The following is a 16,631-nucleotide window of genomic DNA, read 5'->3' on the forward strand; positions in this document are numbered from 1 at the left end:
AAAAAACACGGATATTTACTGATCTATACATCATATTCAATCACGATTGTAAACATTCTACAATAGGCAAACAGTGGTAGTTCGCACACACTCTAGTCCACACTAGAGAAACGCTGTATCGCTGATAAATTTATCGTATTATGATCCAATACATTATTATACTGCAGAACCTTATCGCATAGGTAGTTTTCACACTTACCGATTGTCGGCCGACATTTATTGTCATGACACCCAGAACGTCCTCCGATTGGCTGAGAACCAGCTGTTGATGAGAATCGATCAATCAGAGGAAATTCTTGGTGTTGTGATGATATATGTCGACAATCGGTAGGTGTGAAGACGGCCATTCAATCAAACCAATTGGAAAGTAATCACCATGAAATTTTAAAAATATATTCTGAATTTTATATAGTTGTTCAGAAATAACGGAATAAATTAAGGATTTCCGTCGATAAATACATAAAATTATGAATAATATTTTATAAATAATTCATCTCTAATCACTTATAAAAAATATCAAATCATACTTACTGTTTGTCCATTATGAAACCTTCTACTCGATGTAAATCTTTTGAGAACCATCCTGCAGGTTTGAAAGTCAGAATTGCTTTATGACCTGTGGAATAACATCGAATAAGGTCAGGCTACATTTGAAAAATCGATGTGTGAGAAGTATAAACTTCTATTTAAATCACTTCCATTCATTCCAAATATTATGAGTAGTGAGAGATAGATAATAATTATTAGACAAGTTAAATGATAATGCTAACCGTACAAGAGCAGATATGGGGCGTTGAATACATCGTTTTCCTACTCAGTCTTCTTTCTTTCAAGTCTCAGTTTAATAGAAAAGTGGATTTATAAATTGGGCAGCTGATACAATACATTCCATTACTCATTTAAATTCACTGAAAAGAAATTTGATTTTCAAGAATGTACTCCCAAAATGTACAAGTCAGAAGTAATGAATGGATACCGGTACTCTGATGATATACTGCCTACAGTATTTCAACTTCAAAGGAACTTGATAATATACTTCAACTTGACATGATATACTTTAGCTTGGCAAATACATATTAGCATAAACATACGCTTTCAAATTGCATTTGTATATTATCCATTAGTATGTCATGGTATATCAAGTATTTGGGATATTTTGAGAGTAAACTTCTCAGTTACCTGTACTGTGATTCACAATTTCCATTGTTCCATACTGCTCTATCCATAATTTTCCGACAATAATATTATGAACACAACAGTTGACACCGCTCCACGTGTACGCTTCTCCCCATCTAGAAAAATATTTCAAGAAATTATTTATTGAGTACAGAATATAACAATAACAACATTTGAGATTGTAGCAAATCGAAGGAGATGTTCTTTGATGGTTCACACACAATTGAGCAAAAATATAATATAATCTAATGATAAAACAATATTGAAACTTGAAGTACCCTTTATTATTTAAAATATTACAACGACTAGTTTCGACCATAGGTCATTTCCAAGTTCATGTTCAAGTTGAATAATAAAGGGTACTTCAAGTTTCAATATTGTTTTATTAATTTATAAAAGTAGCCCATTCAAGTGAAGTGTTTTTATAATCTAATGAATAGTTTTACTAAATCAGCTTTCAAATAAGGCTACTGTCATCTTGAAATAAAATATGTTCATTCTTCGAACAATGGCAGGAATTCTTCTCGATCTCAAATGAATGAAGATTCTCATTGTGAGAAATGAACGCTTTCAAGAGAATTGGTTTTACAGTATTGAGTTCAAAACAAATAATCTCTTCACAGAACAGTGTATCTGAATACTTTCCCCAATTCTACTCCAAAAGAAAAATAATTCAGAGATATTGCTAACTTTTTGTCAGCTCAATCAGTTTCACAATGGTAATTGAAGTATTTGTGGTACTTAATGTTCACTTTCTTGTTTGGGGCTAATTTATAACAGTAGTCTCCAATTTCACAGTACTCTCTCAACATTTATTTTTATTTTCACACAACAAGTCTCGAACTTTCAAGCCATTTTTTCAAGAGTAAATGAACAAAATAAAATACGGTTTATGATACTTACTTTGGGAGTTCAAGAGTTATAACTCCTTTCGGTTGAATCTCTACACTTTTGCCCCAAAATTTCAGTTTAGGATGAACTGATCCATGGAAGATGAATTGCTCACTATCAGCATGGAAGGCAGATATTGGAGGGTGATGGCTTACTTGTTCACATACTACCCTGTTCACAAACAAACATATCAAAATATTAATCCAAGATAAAAATTTTCAAAACCCAATCACAAGGAAGAATAAATGAGTAAAGAACAGAAGAGTGCTTTACATTGATGTGAAGACCCTTCGGAAAGATTCACTGAGTAATATACTGATTGACATCGTAAATATACAGTTTCAAAACAGCAGTCAAAATCTCCAGAAAGATGACAGTGTTATCTGTGATTGAGTATTTTTCCATAATGAGAAACACAAATAGAAATCGTCAAAATCTTTTTATTATTATATATTTGTAATAACAGAACCTGGTTATTTTGCTGTCAATTCTTATTAAACGATGAATAAGAACAATTTTCAATAGTGAATAAAAATTAAGCATGACTTACTGATATTTTCAAACCATCCAACAATGAGGATGGTCAATGGCATTCTCTAGATTTAGCATGGAATTATTCAGAGCATGTATTTTCTAAATATATGTATTCTACTCTTTCATTTCCCCCAAATCTATTGAGGCTATAGCTTCTATAGGCTAAACCTATAGCTTCTTACTGGCACATATGATATAGAGGCCTTTATAGAATCCAACAAAAGAGGCAGTATAAAAATAAGAGGATTGGAATTTCTAAAATGTTGCCACCGTCAAATTGGAGCTACTTTCTCAGTCGAATCGTTTTTGATAAATAATTAGCGGTACTTTGCCAATTCCCTCAACTCTAATCACCTGGGAATTCATGATTGAGGTCGACCCATATCAGGAACAGCTCTAGTTTGTCGCAGTGGAGACATTTGAAAATATGAAGGTGGGCTGCCAAGTGGAATATTTGCGCTTGTGTAAACTTTCACGATACACTTTTCATTAGATTATTCTTTCCATCTCCCACACTGCTCACAGAACTTGTGATGTAATAGTAGAATATCACTTCATTATGATTTAACTACTGGGTACACGGTGAATTACCAGAACATTCATAGCTTATACAGTAAAGTCATAGTGAGATTGTATAGGAAAAGTGAAGATTATGAATCCGGGAGGTATCCACACGAAGAATTCCACCAACATAAATAATACACTAAATTTGATTTCTAATGACAATCTTAAAACTCAAACATTTTCAATCGTAAACACTAATTTTCAGTACCATAATATTCAAGATGAATATTTTTACCCATTCATTTATTTGTTTAATTATTTTATTGGGATAGTAGGCTTTAATTTTCAATAGAGCAAAAATGATGTATTAAACTTGAAGAACGTCCTTACCTGAATTCGTCCCGTTCCAACTCATAGGTTTCTCCCAATAAAGGGTTGAATGGCTTCCCTAATCTTTCCAAACTGGAAGCGAGAGCACTTACAGCAAATGCAGCTACATACTGTAAAAAGTATAGAAGAATATGGAGTTTTGCCAATTTTCATTTATTTATTCATAGACAATAAATAAAATTCAGGTGAAGACAGGCAATGATAGTTTGTTTTTATCATTGTTTGGTAATCATGGTATTTAATACACCAGTTATCATATCTGATGCAAACGACATTATTGTCTTATATTTTTGTCTTTTTTGTATTTTCCCAACGATATTAAATATCGTGAGACAAATATTCATGAGACAATCTCATGAATTATTCATTTGAATAATTTTTCTCTTTACTCAGTTACAGTTTTGGCTGTAATTATCCATCCATTATTCTTATTGCGCGTCCAAACACTCAGATTTAAATTGACACTTCATTTGAATATTTAAATTACTTTTATATGATACAGTCTCCTCACTCTCCAGTTTTAAACCAATTGTTTTTATTTCTCTTTTTGGTATTTATCATTGTTTATTTTAGAGATATTCATGTCAAAGAGAATAATAGTATAATTATTGGTGAAACAGGTAGCTTAAACTTTTTATTTAAGGAAAATTCTTTCGGTATTGAGTTATATCGATGTCAATTGTATATTGTAAGGGTGACATTCACATCATCAAGATCTCAGCTGATCCAGAGCCCCAAGTAGGCAAATTCAGGGTACGACAAGTTTTTAAGTTTTTCACGTTCCTGTTGCTTTCAGAAAATCCATTGCATACAATGTATCCACATCATATTTTTAATTCTAAAATTATCAAAACATTTTAAATGATACCAGCATATTGCCATTCAAATGCAAAACTCGACCCCTACCCTAACCTTCAAGCTGGATTCCCACATTTCAGTATCAGCGTCAGTGAACGACACAGTGAAAATATAGTTCCCAAGAGTTCTAATTGGGCTATTTCCACACCCGGCCGAGCAAGTATGAATAGTCCCTTTAGAATTAATCGAAATAATATTCTCACTGTACACGTTTACTGGTGAACCATTTTAAGGCTGTGCAAAAGCTAAAAATAAACTTTCTACTGGTAATATTTTCAAAGTTTTTTGATTTGTGTATCATCAAACTATCAAAATGAAAAAAAAAATCCCAGGAAAACATTTTTTTCGATCATTTCTTTTTGAGATATGAGCGCCTAAAGTTAAAATTTTTGGGACAGAACATTTCAAATTCGGTAAGAGATAAATCCATGAGATTCAGATGATGAATTCTTCATGGCATCTTTGATTAAATAAAACAAAAAAATTCTGAAACAACTGAAAGTTTTTGGTCATTTTTAGTAAATTGAATAACTTTCTCAAAAAATGATATTTTCAAAACAAATTGTCTTTTTCAACCAACAATATCATGAGGAATTTATCCTCTAAATCTCATGGATTTACTCCTTACCGAATTTGAAATGTTCTGTCCCAAAAATTTTAACTTTAGGCGCTCATATCTCAAAAATTAATAATCGGAAAAAAATGTTTTCCTGAAAAAACGTCTTCATTTTGATAGCTTGATGATATACAAATCGAAAGTTGTTTTAGCTTTTGCACAGCCTTAACTAACTTCTCCCTTACCCATTATCACTAATCCCTAACTAGTGTGCAACAGTATAGCTGACTGTATCAGTTTGTAACGAAAACTTGAGGAACTGAATGGTTATCATTTGTTTCAGTACGGTATGTGAAGATATGATCAAAATAGATAATTGATGAAGTGAAGTGTTGTGCATACTACGGTGTAGCTGACTGTATCAGTCTGCAACAAAAACTTGAGGAACTGAATGGTTATCATTTGTTTCAGTATGGTATGTGAAGAAATGATCAAAATAGTTCACTTGAAGTGAAGTGTTATGCATACCTGCATCCGTAGAACAGGATCGGTGTGCTGGGAAGCAGCGCGCACCAACTGCGCATACTCGAGGTGTTCGACGAGGCGCTGCAGGAAGCTGAGTGGTTCGTTGAAGACGACCGGCATCACGATCTTGTCCAACTCCTTACCGATGCTGTTCTTCAGAACCGACCACAGGCTGAAGTCGTTGCGGCTGAACATTGGCGCCGGCAGGCATTGTCTGCAACAATACATTCAATTCAAATTCAAATTTATTTGTTCCTTTTACACATACAGTCACATAATATACACTATAATGAATTTATCAATAGTACAAAAGGACTTGATGCTCACAAGACTATGGTCTGATCGTGAGCTTGCATTCAATATTCAAATCACTCTTGATAAAATTCGTTGAATGAGAATTGATATTGTGGAGTATTTCCATAATTTATTGAAAAAACACAGTTCCATTTTTTGTTGGTTTCAAAACGAAACTGTAGTCCTGTGTGAGAGTCTAATAAATGTGGATGTGACAAAAATAAAACTGTGTTTTTTCAATTGAGTTCGACTAGCGAACAAGTGATTTTCACTAATGGCAGCAGTTTCGTTTCCACCAGTTGTGCCTTAGGTATTTTTGTTAGTGTTGATGAAAGTTGTTTAAACTAGATTTAAGCTGCGTTTACACCAAAGTTATAAACAAAATGTTAATAACTTAATCCTTATAGGTTCTATTAGATTGAACATAACTTATCATACACATGATGAACATATGTGTTTGTCAAGTTCCGTTCAATCTAATAGAATCTATAAGGCTATAAGGATTAAGTTATTAACATTTTGGTGTAAACGCAGCTTAAGGTGAATACTTTAACAAACTTTGTAACTGTTAAATTTTGGAGGAAATAAATTTGAATTGAATTCAACTCAATTGTTATCCAATAAATAATAAATGGAAATGGAAACACATGCTTCTACGATTGGTCCTTGAGCATGGAGCATTTTTCCATCATTCCTCTGAGCTATCCATAATAGAGGATATCTGGTCTACCCAATCCGAGATTCTTGAATGAAGAAACAAAAATTATTGTTGAAGAGTATTATTATTATTACAAATGACAATATGTATTGAGGTATTGACAGAATATTATTTTAGCTCATCAAGTTCTGCACAAGCAAAGAATTGAGAGTTTTCCAATTTAATTATTTTTTCTCAGAAAGGCATATTCAGCATGAAATAATATTATCAAGTTTTATGAATTTCATGGAACGTTATAGCATTCTGGTTTGTTCTCAAAAATGAAATCCAATATCGAAATTAAATATTAGGATACAGAGTAAAACTAATATAAATCTCATAACCACTCATTTATTAAACCATTTTTATTCAAATTTGATATCAAATATTTTATTTTGTAAGTGGTTGTTACAATTTCTAGTAGTTTTATTCAATATGGACACCATACCATACCACATCATCTTTACTACGACACAGATGGAAAATTAGGTTATCGGATATCGCACATATTATATACTACATTATATATCCATCCAATAAACTACGAGAAACAAGACCAAGCACATCATCTTCAAGGATTTGAAACGCAGCACTGTGTTATGAGCTTACATTGGCTGAAGGCACAGATAATGGAGCAAAATTCGGTACACTGTTCTATACGGCATGCCCTGGGTAATGACGATGCAGGAACATAGGGATTGAGATGGTCCACATACATTATCCCTGCCAATGCCACATAATCCCTTGAAGCACAGTACAGGGAGCACTGGATCAGGATTTACTGAACCGGACATAAATTGAGAGTACCCATGACCTGAATGATGTTTCAGCACTAGATTCGTAGATGTTGAGTACATCTATTACAATAAGAACAATCTAGTTATTAAGGATTGCAATAAGAACAATTAGAGATATAATACTTATATTGAAACAATTAGACGGCAACTTTTAATCTAAGTACTATAATAATCAATAAAATTCCGGATCATCATCTCAACAATGCTAAAATTACAAAGAAAATGAAGCAGGAAATCATTAAATGGATAAAAAGCAATTATTTTTTTAATCTTTAAATTATTGTAACCGTTTTCTCTATTGTTATTTCACATCCTATCTTCCCTTCTCTCAGTCCTGCCTATCTAACTACCTTTTTTCACTTCCCTATCACACACCCTTCCCTTTCAGTTATACCTTATCTGCCTATTACATGGGAAACCATAGTTGGCAAGGTATTTTCCCCCTCTTTCTTCCAGCACACATCATTTAGCAATATTGTCTTTTAATGTGTTATCATTGTTACTGTTATTGTTTTGTTGTATATTGCCTTTTCTCATTGTATTTTTGTGTGTTGTGAATAAATTGAAATGAAAAAAAATTGAATCTCTAAGTTCCTATAGTGAGGTACACGTTATAATAGCAGTGGATGAAGATAGGAGAACAGCGTTGTCTATTATCTGCCTTAATTAACTATCTTTCTACATTGTTAAGAACGGATTTGGTAACGTTGTGGAGCTAGAAAAAGATAGCGCTATCAGCTTTGTCGAATAACAGAAAAGGATTGCAACACCAATGTTAATCAAATACTGCCATTATAACGTGGACCTCACTATAGCAACGGAGCCTATACTTCATGTCTTCAAAGTGAAGAAGGGAATATATATTATATTTGGTGATTAGAAATTCAGTGAAGAAGTTTATCCAATGTACAATAGTTAGAAGAGTCAAAATAAATCAGTCCATGAACAATGATCGTTATGATAGTTATACCGTACTAACAGACTAGGAACATTGCTATTATAAGGAGATTCTATCAGTTAATTTGCCATTGAAATGCTTGCTGTTGGCCAAGTGCCATACCACAACCTACACATTAATCGAATGCTTTGTCCTCCTATCGCCTCTAAACGATGGAATAATACTAATGTTGTGTACTAGAATGTAGGCCAATTATAATAGATATGCGAGGCAATAATCATTCAGAATCGACGAAAAGACAAACTGACCCACAGACACTCCAGCGTCGTTGGTTGGTAACCATCTTTTCAACAGTTATATTCGAGAAGTAAGGACCTCATTGCTCAAGGACAAATTTTAGTTGTTCATTTTGTTGAACTCAGGTTTTTCATTTGGAAAGGTGAATAAAAAATGACTAAACATTGTTTGAAGGTGCCTATTTTCAATTAAAAATATTTTTTCTTTCTCTTTTTCTCTTTTTGAGGTGAACAAAAAATGACTAAATATTGTTTGAAGGTGCCTATTTCTCAATTATTTTTTCTTCATCCTCGAGATGATCCGAAACATTCGAATCAGAATTCGAATTTAGAAATGAAGGTGAAACACGTATTGAGAACTGGGAAACAAACACCTTAATTTTGATAATTAAGGATAACACCTTCATAATTCAACGAATAAGAATACGTGACACACGCCAAACACGGAAACAAATACGGGAACAAACACCTTAATTTTGATAATTAAGGATAATACCTTCATAATTCAACGAAAAACCTTTGACTGATTTTTGATGGAATTCAATAGAGATTCGACGTAAATTGATTAATTTAGGAGGAAATAATTTTTATATTTATATGAAATCATTGAGCTAAAAATGGTTGTAATGATTATAATATTGATACCAGAGTTGGAATTATTGAAACTGAAGAAAAAACGTTCAAATAGAATGACTCTGAAGGAAAAAGCAGAAAAAAACGATCAAATAAAATGACTCTGAAGGAAAAAAGCATTGCACGTGGAACATTCACAAGCATTTGTGATTGAAATATTGGTTTCAAACATATTTTTCCAAATAGTTTCCATGGAGAATTTCTAAAATGGGTGTTCACCATGAAAGCTTGTTCTAGAATTGATTGAATAGCGGAATTCATCGTTGGTGGAATAGTGATATGGATTTTCAGCTTCCGATTGAGTTGAAACATGAACAGCTCAATTGATTACATGCGCGAATAGTTGCATTGTCATCTATCACGTGGAGCTATTCACGTCGTGACACCCATTCATAGTAGGCCAGGGCGCGATTCCTGAATCTGTCAATGACTGGCAGGTGAATAGTACACGCGATATTTGGTAATCAAAATCAAAACAGTGTTCCCGAATGTTACAAATGGGAAAGATCAGTATGCGAATTTACTCGAGTATTATTTTAGAAAATAATAATCTATGACAAATGGTTTAATCTTTTACTCATATTTTAGTAAAGAATAGGTCAAGATAGTGGTAGATAAAATGATTAGTAATCAGAATATATTAGGTAGAGTCGAAGTAGTAACAATGAATTGCTTTGCTTAGATTTAAGTAGTAACAAACTACACCGTGATTCAAAAAGAATACCACAACTTTGAAAATTGATAACTCTGCAAAGAATAAACGGAAAGTAAAGCACTATCTGTCATCGATTTCAGGAAGCTCTGAAGTATTTTTAGTTCCTTATTTAGTCCCATTGGAACTCATCTGTCCGTGCCTATTTGAATGAAAACTATCCGAGGCAATGGATCGGCTGCTAAGCAGCTCGAGACAGAGTACTTCATCACTGGCCTCCAAGAAGCCCTGACCTCACCCCCTGAGAGTTTTTTCTATGGGGATACGTTAAATATAAGGTGTATCGACCGCCTCTACCAGCTAACATTGAGGAGCTCAAAGAAGAGATAACAACAGCTATACAAACTGTTACGCCCGATATGATAATGAGGGTGTGGAACGAGTTCGAGTATCGTATTGATATCACTCGAGTGTCTGTAGAGGGTCACATTGAACATTTGTGAACTTGTTTTCTAGTGGGGAGAACTTAATTTAATACTCTTCATTTTGATTTACAACCCAAGTTTCTATTATGTTTCCTTGATTAAATACATATTTTCAAAATTGTCGTATTCTTTTTGAATCACCCTGTATATCAGGTAGAGTCGAAGATTTCTATCACAATAGTAGACGAGAAATATGGAATAGTTTGATATTAACATGATTATTAATGTTATGTTATTATGTCTTGGTTATGCTTGCTATAGTTAAATCTAACTATTTGGCCTGGTAAATCGATGAACGAAGAAGTACGAAGAAAAGGTGAAGCGTAGAGATAACTTTCTTCTGAATCCTATCAATAAAATACCAATAATCTCATTCTGTAACACATCTTGAAAACGAACTGAAATAGTAACTCAATCTATGGAGTAAGTCAAGTTGATTTTTTGGACGACCCGGAGTTGAACTCCTCGGATTTACAGAATATAATAGAAAATATTACAAAAATGTACTAAATATTACAAAATAAAGAGTAACAGTATGTTTGGTAACTAGGAGACAGATTGATAAGTTGCAGATTAGATACAATGAAACTTACAACTTTTATAGCCATGGACTAACAAACATTTTCGTTTCGGAATTGAGAACAATGTAAGTAATCAACAAACTAAGAAATCATAATTATTGATAGAAAACAATTTCAAGCGATAGAAATATCCTGAACAGGAAAGGGTTGGAACACATTTCGAAGAGTACAAAATTGGAAAAATATTTATGATCAAATTGAATTCAATCCAAATTGAAGAGAATTCTATAAACGTAGTGAAAAAAATAAGGTTACAGTGAAGTTGGAATAAAAGTTTGTTCGAAATCTTAGAGACTTAGATACCCAAAGGCGTTAACAATTTGTGAATTTGAAGCAATGTGTGCCAGTATTAAGATGACGATGAATTCATGAGAATAATAGAGGTGGCTTCACAGACGGTGATAAATAGCCTCTTTCAAAGCCTCAACTTGCAGAAATGAGAGCAGAGGAAGGGTTCTTTTCAGAGTTCAACATTCGAATAGATTCAGGTCATGCAGTAATGGTAGCAAATTATAGACCGCTGTATATTATGGAATCAACAGAGCTGCTAACGATATACAGCTAATGAAATGAAAGCGCTTTTCTCAAATAACCTCATTCTGCTCCATTTCAAACGGAATAATGTGATTGGCAACACCAAACATATTTGCAGGGGAAATGAGATTAAGCTGAACCCAACTCCTATGAAGTGCCTTTAACTTTTGATAAAGAAATAGTAAGAATTACATGAATGAGATAATACTTTTGTCATAGAATATACAAAATTCTGTAATATTGGAAAACTTCTCAACATTATAATACTGGTACAGGTGTTTCATTTCTCAATAATAAAATACCTAAACAGTATCTATTACTGGTACATGTTTTAATTAGGTAAGGTATGAGCATTTTAGGACGAAAACACAACGGAATACATCTCTTCATTTTTTTATGATAATACTCTATCAAGCATAATACAGTAATTATAACTATTTGTTTTGGTGTCAGCTAAAACATAATCTTAAAGTATTCTTATTTTTCTGTTAACTAGCCTAGTTCAACTTAACGTATTTATCTACGCCCGACTCCCTCCACAGCTAGGAGAGTACTCAGTAATATTGTCTCTAGTATTACAACACGTAGTTGCTGGACAAAATAAACTCACTATATTAACCCTCAATTACTAGTCTGGGTGGAAAATCACCCAGGGCTTGAGAAATTTCGATGCCCTAGGTTGGTAACGATGCCTACAGATATATAGTTCTTTGTAACCTCCTAACTAATAGTGTACTTGAAGACAGCGTGACAAGTGTTTATGTTCCTGTGCTAGTTCTACTGTATTGTGACTCTCTGGGTGATTTTTCACCCAGCCTAGTAATAGTATGAGTTTCTCAAATATTGAATGAATTTGTCATGATTTTTTTTTTCAAGACAATTGACTATTATACAATCATAGAAATCATTAATTTTCTTGGAAATATATGGAGAATAAAGTTATAATTTGTAGAAAATGATTGAACATGTATTATTTCTTGTTGATCTACCAGAAATCATCAAATTTTTCAGAAAAACAGACATATTTTCAACTATGAAAAAGTATATTAAAACATTGTCAAAAAATTGGCAAGATACGTTGAAATATTCTTCAAATAATAGATTATGAGATTCATTATTCATAAATAGGATTATAACTTCCAAGAAGTGAAATAAAAAAATTAAGAAAAATATGGGTGAAATTCCACCCCGCCTAGTAATAGAGCTTGGGGAAGGAATCCTAGTAATAAAGGGTTGAATCAAATTTTTCAAATATTCTGAATGTTTGTGAATTCTTTCCTTTTTTTTGTAAACACGGCGGGCCGTAGTTTAGATAGCCCTGCTCTATAGCACCTTCAGCAGGGGATTTTTCCGAATTTAAATGTTGGTGTTCAAACATGAAATTTGTTTGTAAAGTCCACCTTACAACCTGAGGATATCAAGTACTTAATATCAGGCACTAGTAACCCAGTACGCTACTCAAAGTGAGGGAAGAGTTGGTACAGCCCAACAGTTCAAAAGTGAAGGAAGTAGAAAGACACTGCTATGCTTATTCAGGATGAGGGTAGGCAACCCGCTTAACAGCACTTTGAAGGAACTGGATAGGCAACCTGCTTAACAGGCCTGTTGAGTGACGAGTAGAGACTGAAGCTGTTACGCTCATGGTAATACCATAAATTATAATGAACAATCATATTATATTGTTTATTGTATGATTGTAATATACAATCATAGTAGTATTGTAGTATGGTAAAGTTTAGTGTAGTGTATTGTAATATACAGGGTATTCTAAGAAAAGGTGCCCATGAGGGTGATTCCTCACATCAAAAGAAGAAATAAGTTCCAATTAACTAACATAGGTCCAAAAATGCTTAGTTACCTAGTTATACAGAGTGAAATATTTCGTATGAATTCCAGTTCCCCTGCCCTATGGGCATTTGTTGGCTGTTAATTAAGATGTTAAATTCAGCGTATTTTATGTAAAATGAACTGAGAAATTGAATTAAACCGTTTCCAGACCGTTAGCTACAGTAATTTTAAGATATGAGACGAAATACGCGAAACTTGGTCCCGAAAAACAAGTTCCTTTAAGGTTTGAAACAGATTTACTATGTTAAATGTACAATAAACACAAATATTTTCTAATAGAACTTGTAGAAAATTTTATTTCGAAGAGAAAGATGTAGAATAAGTCTATAATAGACAAACGCAACCTTGAAAAATAATCCTTAATTACATATGTGACATGGGTAGGATTTAAGAACTTATTTTATTGATTGATACCTACTATTTCTTATAGAAGCTATTAATTTTATGTCATTCCGTTAGAAATTTCAATGTATTGTACAATGTGGGCTAATGTATTCACCCTCTTTTGGAAAACGTACGAAAATCAGAATATTAAATTTTTCTAGTCAAATAGATGATCGACAAAATTCAGAAATATAACACATTCTTGCAGAAATTTTATTGAATTTTATTCGGCAGTTGAAACTTTCGGCGAGTAATGTATAGTTCTGAGATTCCAGGAAAATGGAAACGAACCAAGGTCAATGTGACAAGTCACTTGAGGAATGATAAGGGTATGAGTGTGCTTCCTTGAAGCAGTATGTTCTGTTTTGATCAGTAACCATAGAAACATATAATGTCAATATATATGTCCAATTACTTCCTCTACTGTATTTCAAGCGACCTGGATAACAAAGGCTTGAGAACTTGATTGAGATTCAATTTTATCATTCCGTATCAAGATCTACGATTTATTTATCCATCATCAAGATCCATTAATCGATGAATCTTCATTCGTTTACTGCAATGAGTGATTCTCATTGATTGAGACTGACATTTTTGTCTATTACTACATTCAGATGTCTCACTTTAATTGGAAATAGATTCAAGATTACCTGAACATCGAAGTCTATTTCATTTTACTCTAGGTTTTAGGTCCAAATTTTCGGCTGTCGATACTAAGGTAACAAAATTGGGAATAGAATAGTTACAGTGATTGAATAACACTACTACTAGCAGAAGAAGCATGTATACCATTCATGTGTGAGAAAATAGATTTTGGAAGCCATTGACAAACAATCCGATTAAGGAGTGAGAAGCGAAGAGACTTGCCAATAGAACTGCCAAATTTCAACTGTGTCAGAAATGTTACTAATGAATATTTAGAATACATCGAATTATTGGATATGAGATAGGTAAACTTGGGTTTCGAAAAATTATCTCTCTCTCTCTTGAATTGAAGCGATTGAAAACATTGAAGTTATCTATTTTATTCTATTCTTGGGTAAAGATGAAACATCTTCAGGTAACCTGAGGTCATTGATTACGTAGACTTACATCTATAATGTGACCGATGCTAACTTATAAAATTATCCAGATCCAGTAGACAGTAATCGTAGACTGTACACAAATCAATTTGGATCGTTCATCATGTTATTAACTGAATAATTAAAAAAAAATATGTATAACTTCCAGTAATTGGATTATTTTTCAGAAGAATGGAAACAATTGCATGATTATAACAGGAAATTCGAATTCGTATTTCCACTCTTATATATTCAAATATTGCTACAATCTAATATTGCGAAAATAAAAATATATAATTAAAGAAGATAAACAAATGTTCTAGGAACGGATACAACTGATTACAAATATTACAGAGAATCCTGTGATATATCAATAAATAATTGCAGGTAATCGGAGAGGCACCAAACATTCTGTGGGAAATACGTGAAAAATCAATGTTTTCTTATAATGTGAGTTTCAAGTGTGGAGCTCTGACTGACCTGCGCTTGACATGATTGTTTGCCATGGCTTCCGACTGACGACTTCCAGCTCCCTTCACAACAAACTGACTTGAAAAACGACGATTCAAAGCCAAAGCGGGGTGGCAGGCAATATCGACGTGCCATTGGCTAAGAAGGACCTTGGGCTTTTCAGCCGCGCTTTATGAGATCGTTAAATTCCTCGGCCAAAAACGTGCTCCCTTTCATACAACGGAATGTTTGTTGATATAGGCCCAGGTTCGCCAATTCATCTACTCAATCCATTCATTGTTAAGCCACAAGCTCAGCTTCAATATATGGCTTTAAGTGAAAGAATGAAAAGGGTGAGGGATGGAAAAGTTTAATGTGATGGAATAGATTTGTTTATTAAGTACTAGCAGGTAACCCGTGCTCCGCAAGGGTACGATTAAAAACTTGACCTAATGGAATATTGAAGAATTTAAAATATACCTATAACCATCCACGGTGAATGAAGAAACGATATGCAAAATTTCAAGTAAATCAGTCCAGTATTTCAGACGTGATGATGCATCATTCGTGACTTTTCTATCCCGTACGTGTTTATCCAATTATTTCCTTTATTATATTATAGATTTAATGAATAATGAATTTACTGTCAAATACAAGAAATATTTTTACAAATAAAAATAATCATTAAAATACAATAGTTTTTTGCGTGACTGGAAAAAGAAGCCTTGAGCTCCAGCCACGAGTTCTAGAAAAAAGAAATACATTTTCTAATCTAATAACAGCAGTAAAAATTATACAATTCTGTTCATGGATGATAATCTATGGATGGTGAAATCTATGAATTTGAAACTTTAGAATCCAAACTCATAACAGTTGTATCCCTATAGAGAAGAACAGTTGTTGTGAGCCTTTAGCACAATTTTTTTTAAAGCTGTGGAAAGTGTTTTGCGATGAATTTCATTGAAAGAATGAACTTTCAATTTTCTTGTTCAAAATTGATAGATTTACAAGGATTATTCAGGTAATAGAGAACTGAACTAATTCTGAAAATTGAAGGATATAACGGGTTTGGAAACTGGAGGCTTCGATACAGCTTTACGATAGTAGAGTTGAAACGTGAACAAAGTCTTAATCGGAGGAATAAAATGCTTCAATTGAGGCTGTAAAACTAGTTGAATGCTTTGAAACTTGTTGAACATTGTAAAGGAAATTAAATTGAGTGGGTTAGAAGTATTTTAAGAGAAGGCTATTGAGAGACATTCATGTCTTGATCCATCTAAAATCAACTATTACAGAATTAGTATTATTATAATCATTATCATTTCAGAAGAAAATCTGTCAATTTAGTTATTGCGAAACCAAGTGCTTCTGGGGAATATGAATATTGTAATATTGACAGGATGCTGATGGATCCGAGAGCAAAATGTGATGAAAAGAGAATCATACGAAATGCTTGACGACTTGATGACAAGGTAGGATGGTGGGAAAATAGTCAGAAATTATACAGAAGCTCGAGGATGCACGAAGCTTTCCTATTAATATTGTAGCGAAAAAGAGCTATAAAGTGCTGTTGAGAAAAGAGGGAAA

At 33.1% G+C, this 16,631-nt stretch overlaps 1 protein-coding gene across 1 annotated transcript in view; it reads right to left on the bottom strand.

Moving 5' to 3' along the window:
• Positions 1-16,631, bottom strand: part of LOC111051360 (oxysterol-binding protein-related protein 1) — a 107,140-nt gene that overhangs the window by 7,369 nt on the left and 83,140 nt on the right. The window contains exons 13-17 of the mRNA XM_039445381.1: positions 5,438-5,648; positions 3,496-3,605; positions 2,080-2,238; positions 1,180-1,292; positions 532-616 (exon numbers count right to left, since the gene is read on the bottom strand). Coding sequence (XP_039301315.1) covers positions 532-616; positions 1,180-1,292; positions 2,080-2,238; positions 3,496-3,605; positions 5,438-5,648 — 678 coding nt within the window. The remainder of the gene's footprint in view (positions 1-531; positions 617-1,179; positions 1,293-2,079; positions 2,239-3,495; positions 3,606-5,437; positions 5,649-16,631) is intronic.

This window comes from Nilaparvata lugens, chromosome 1 (genome assembly GCF_014356525.2).
Source record: "Nilaparvata lugens isolate BPH chromosome 1, ASM1435652v1, whole genome shotgun sequence".
In the NCBI taxonomy this organism is placed as follows: domain Eukaryota; kingdom Metazoa; phylum Arthropoda; class Insecta; order Hemiptera; family Delphacidae; genus Nilaparvata; species Nilaparvata lugens.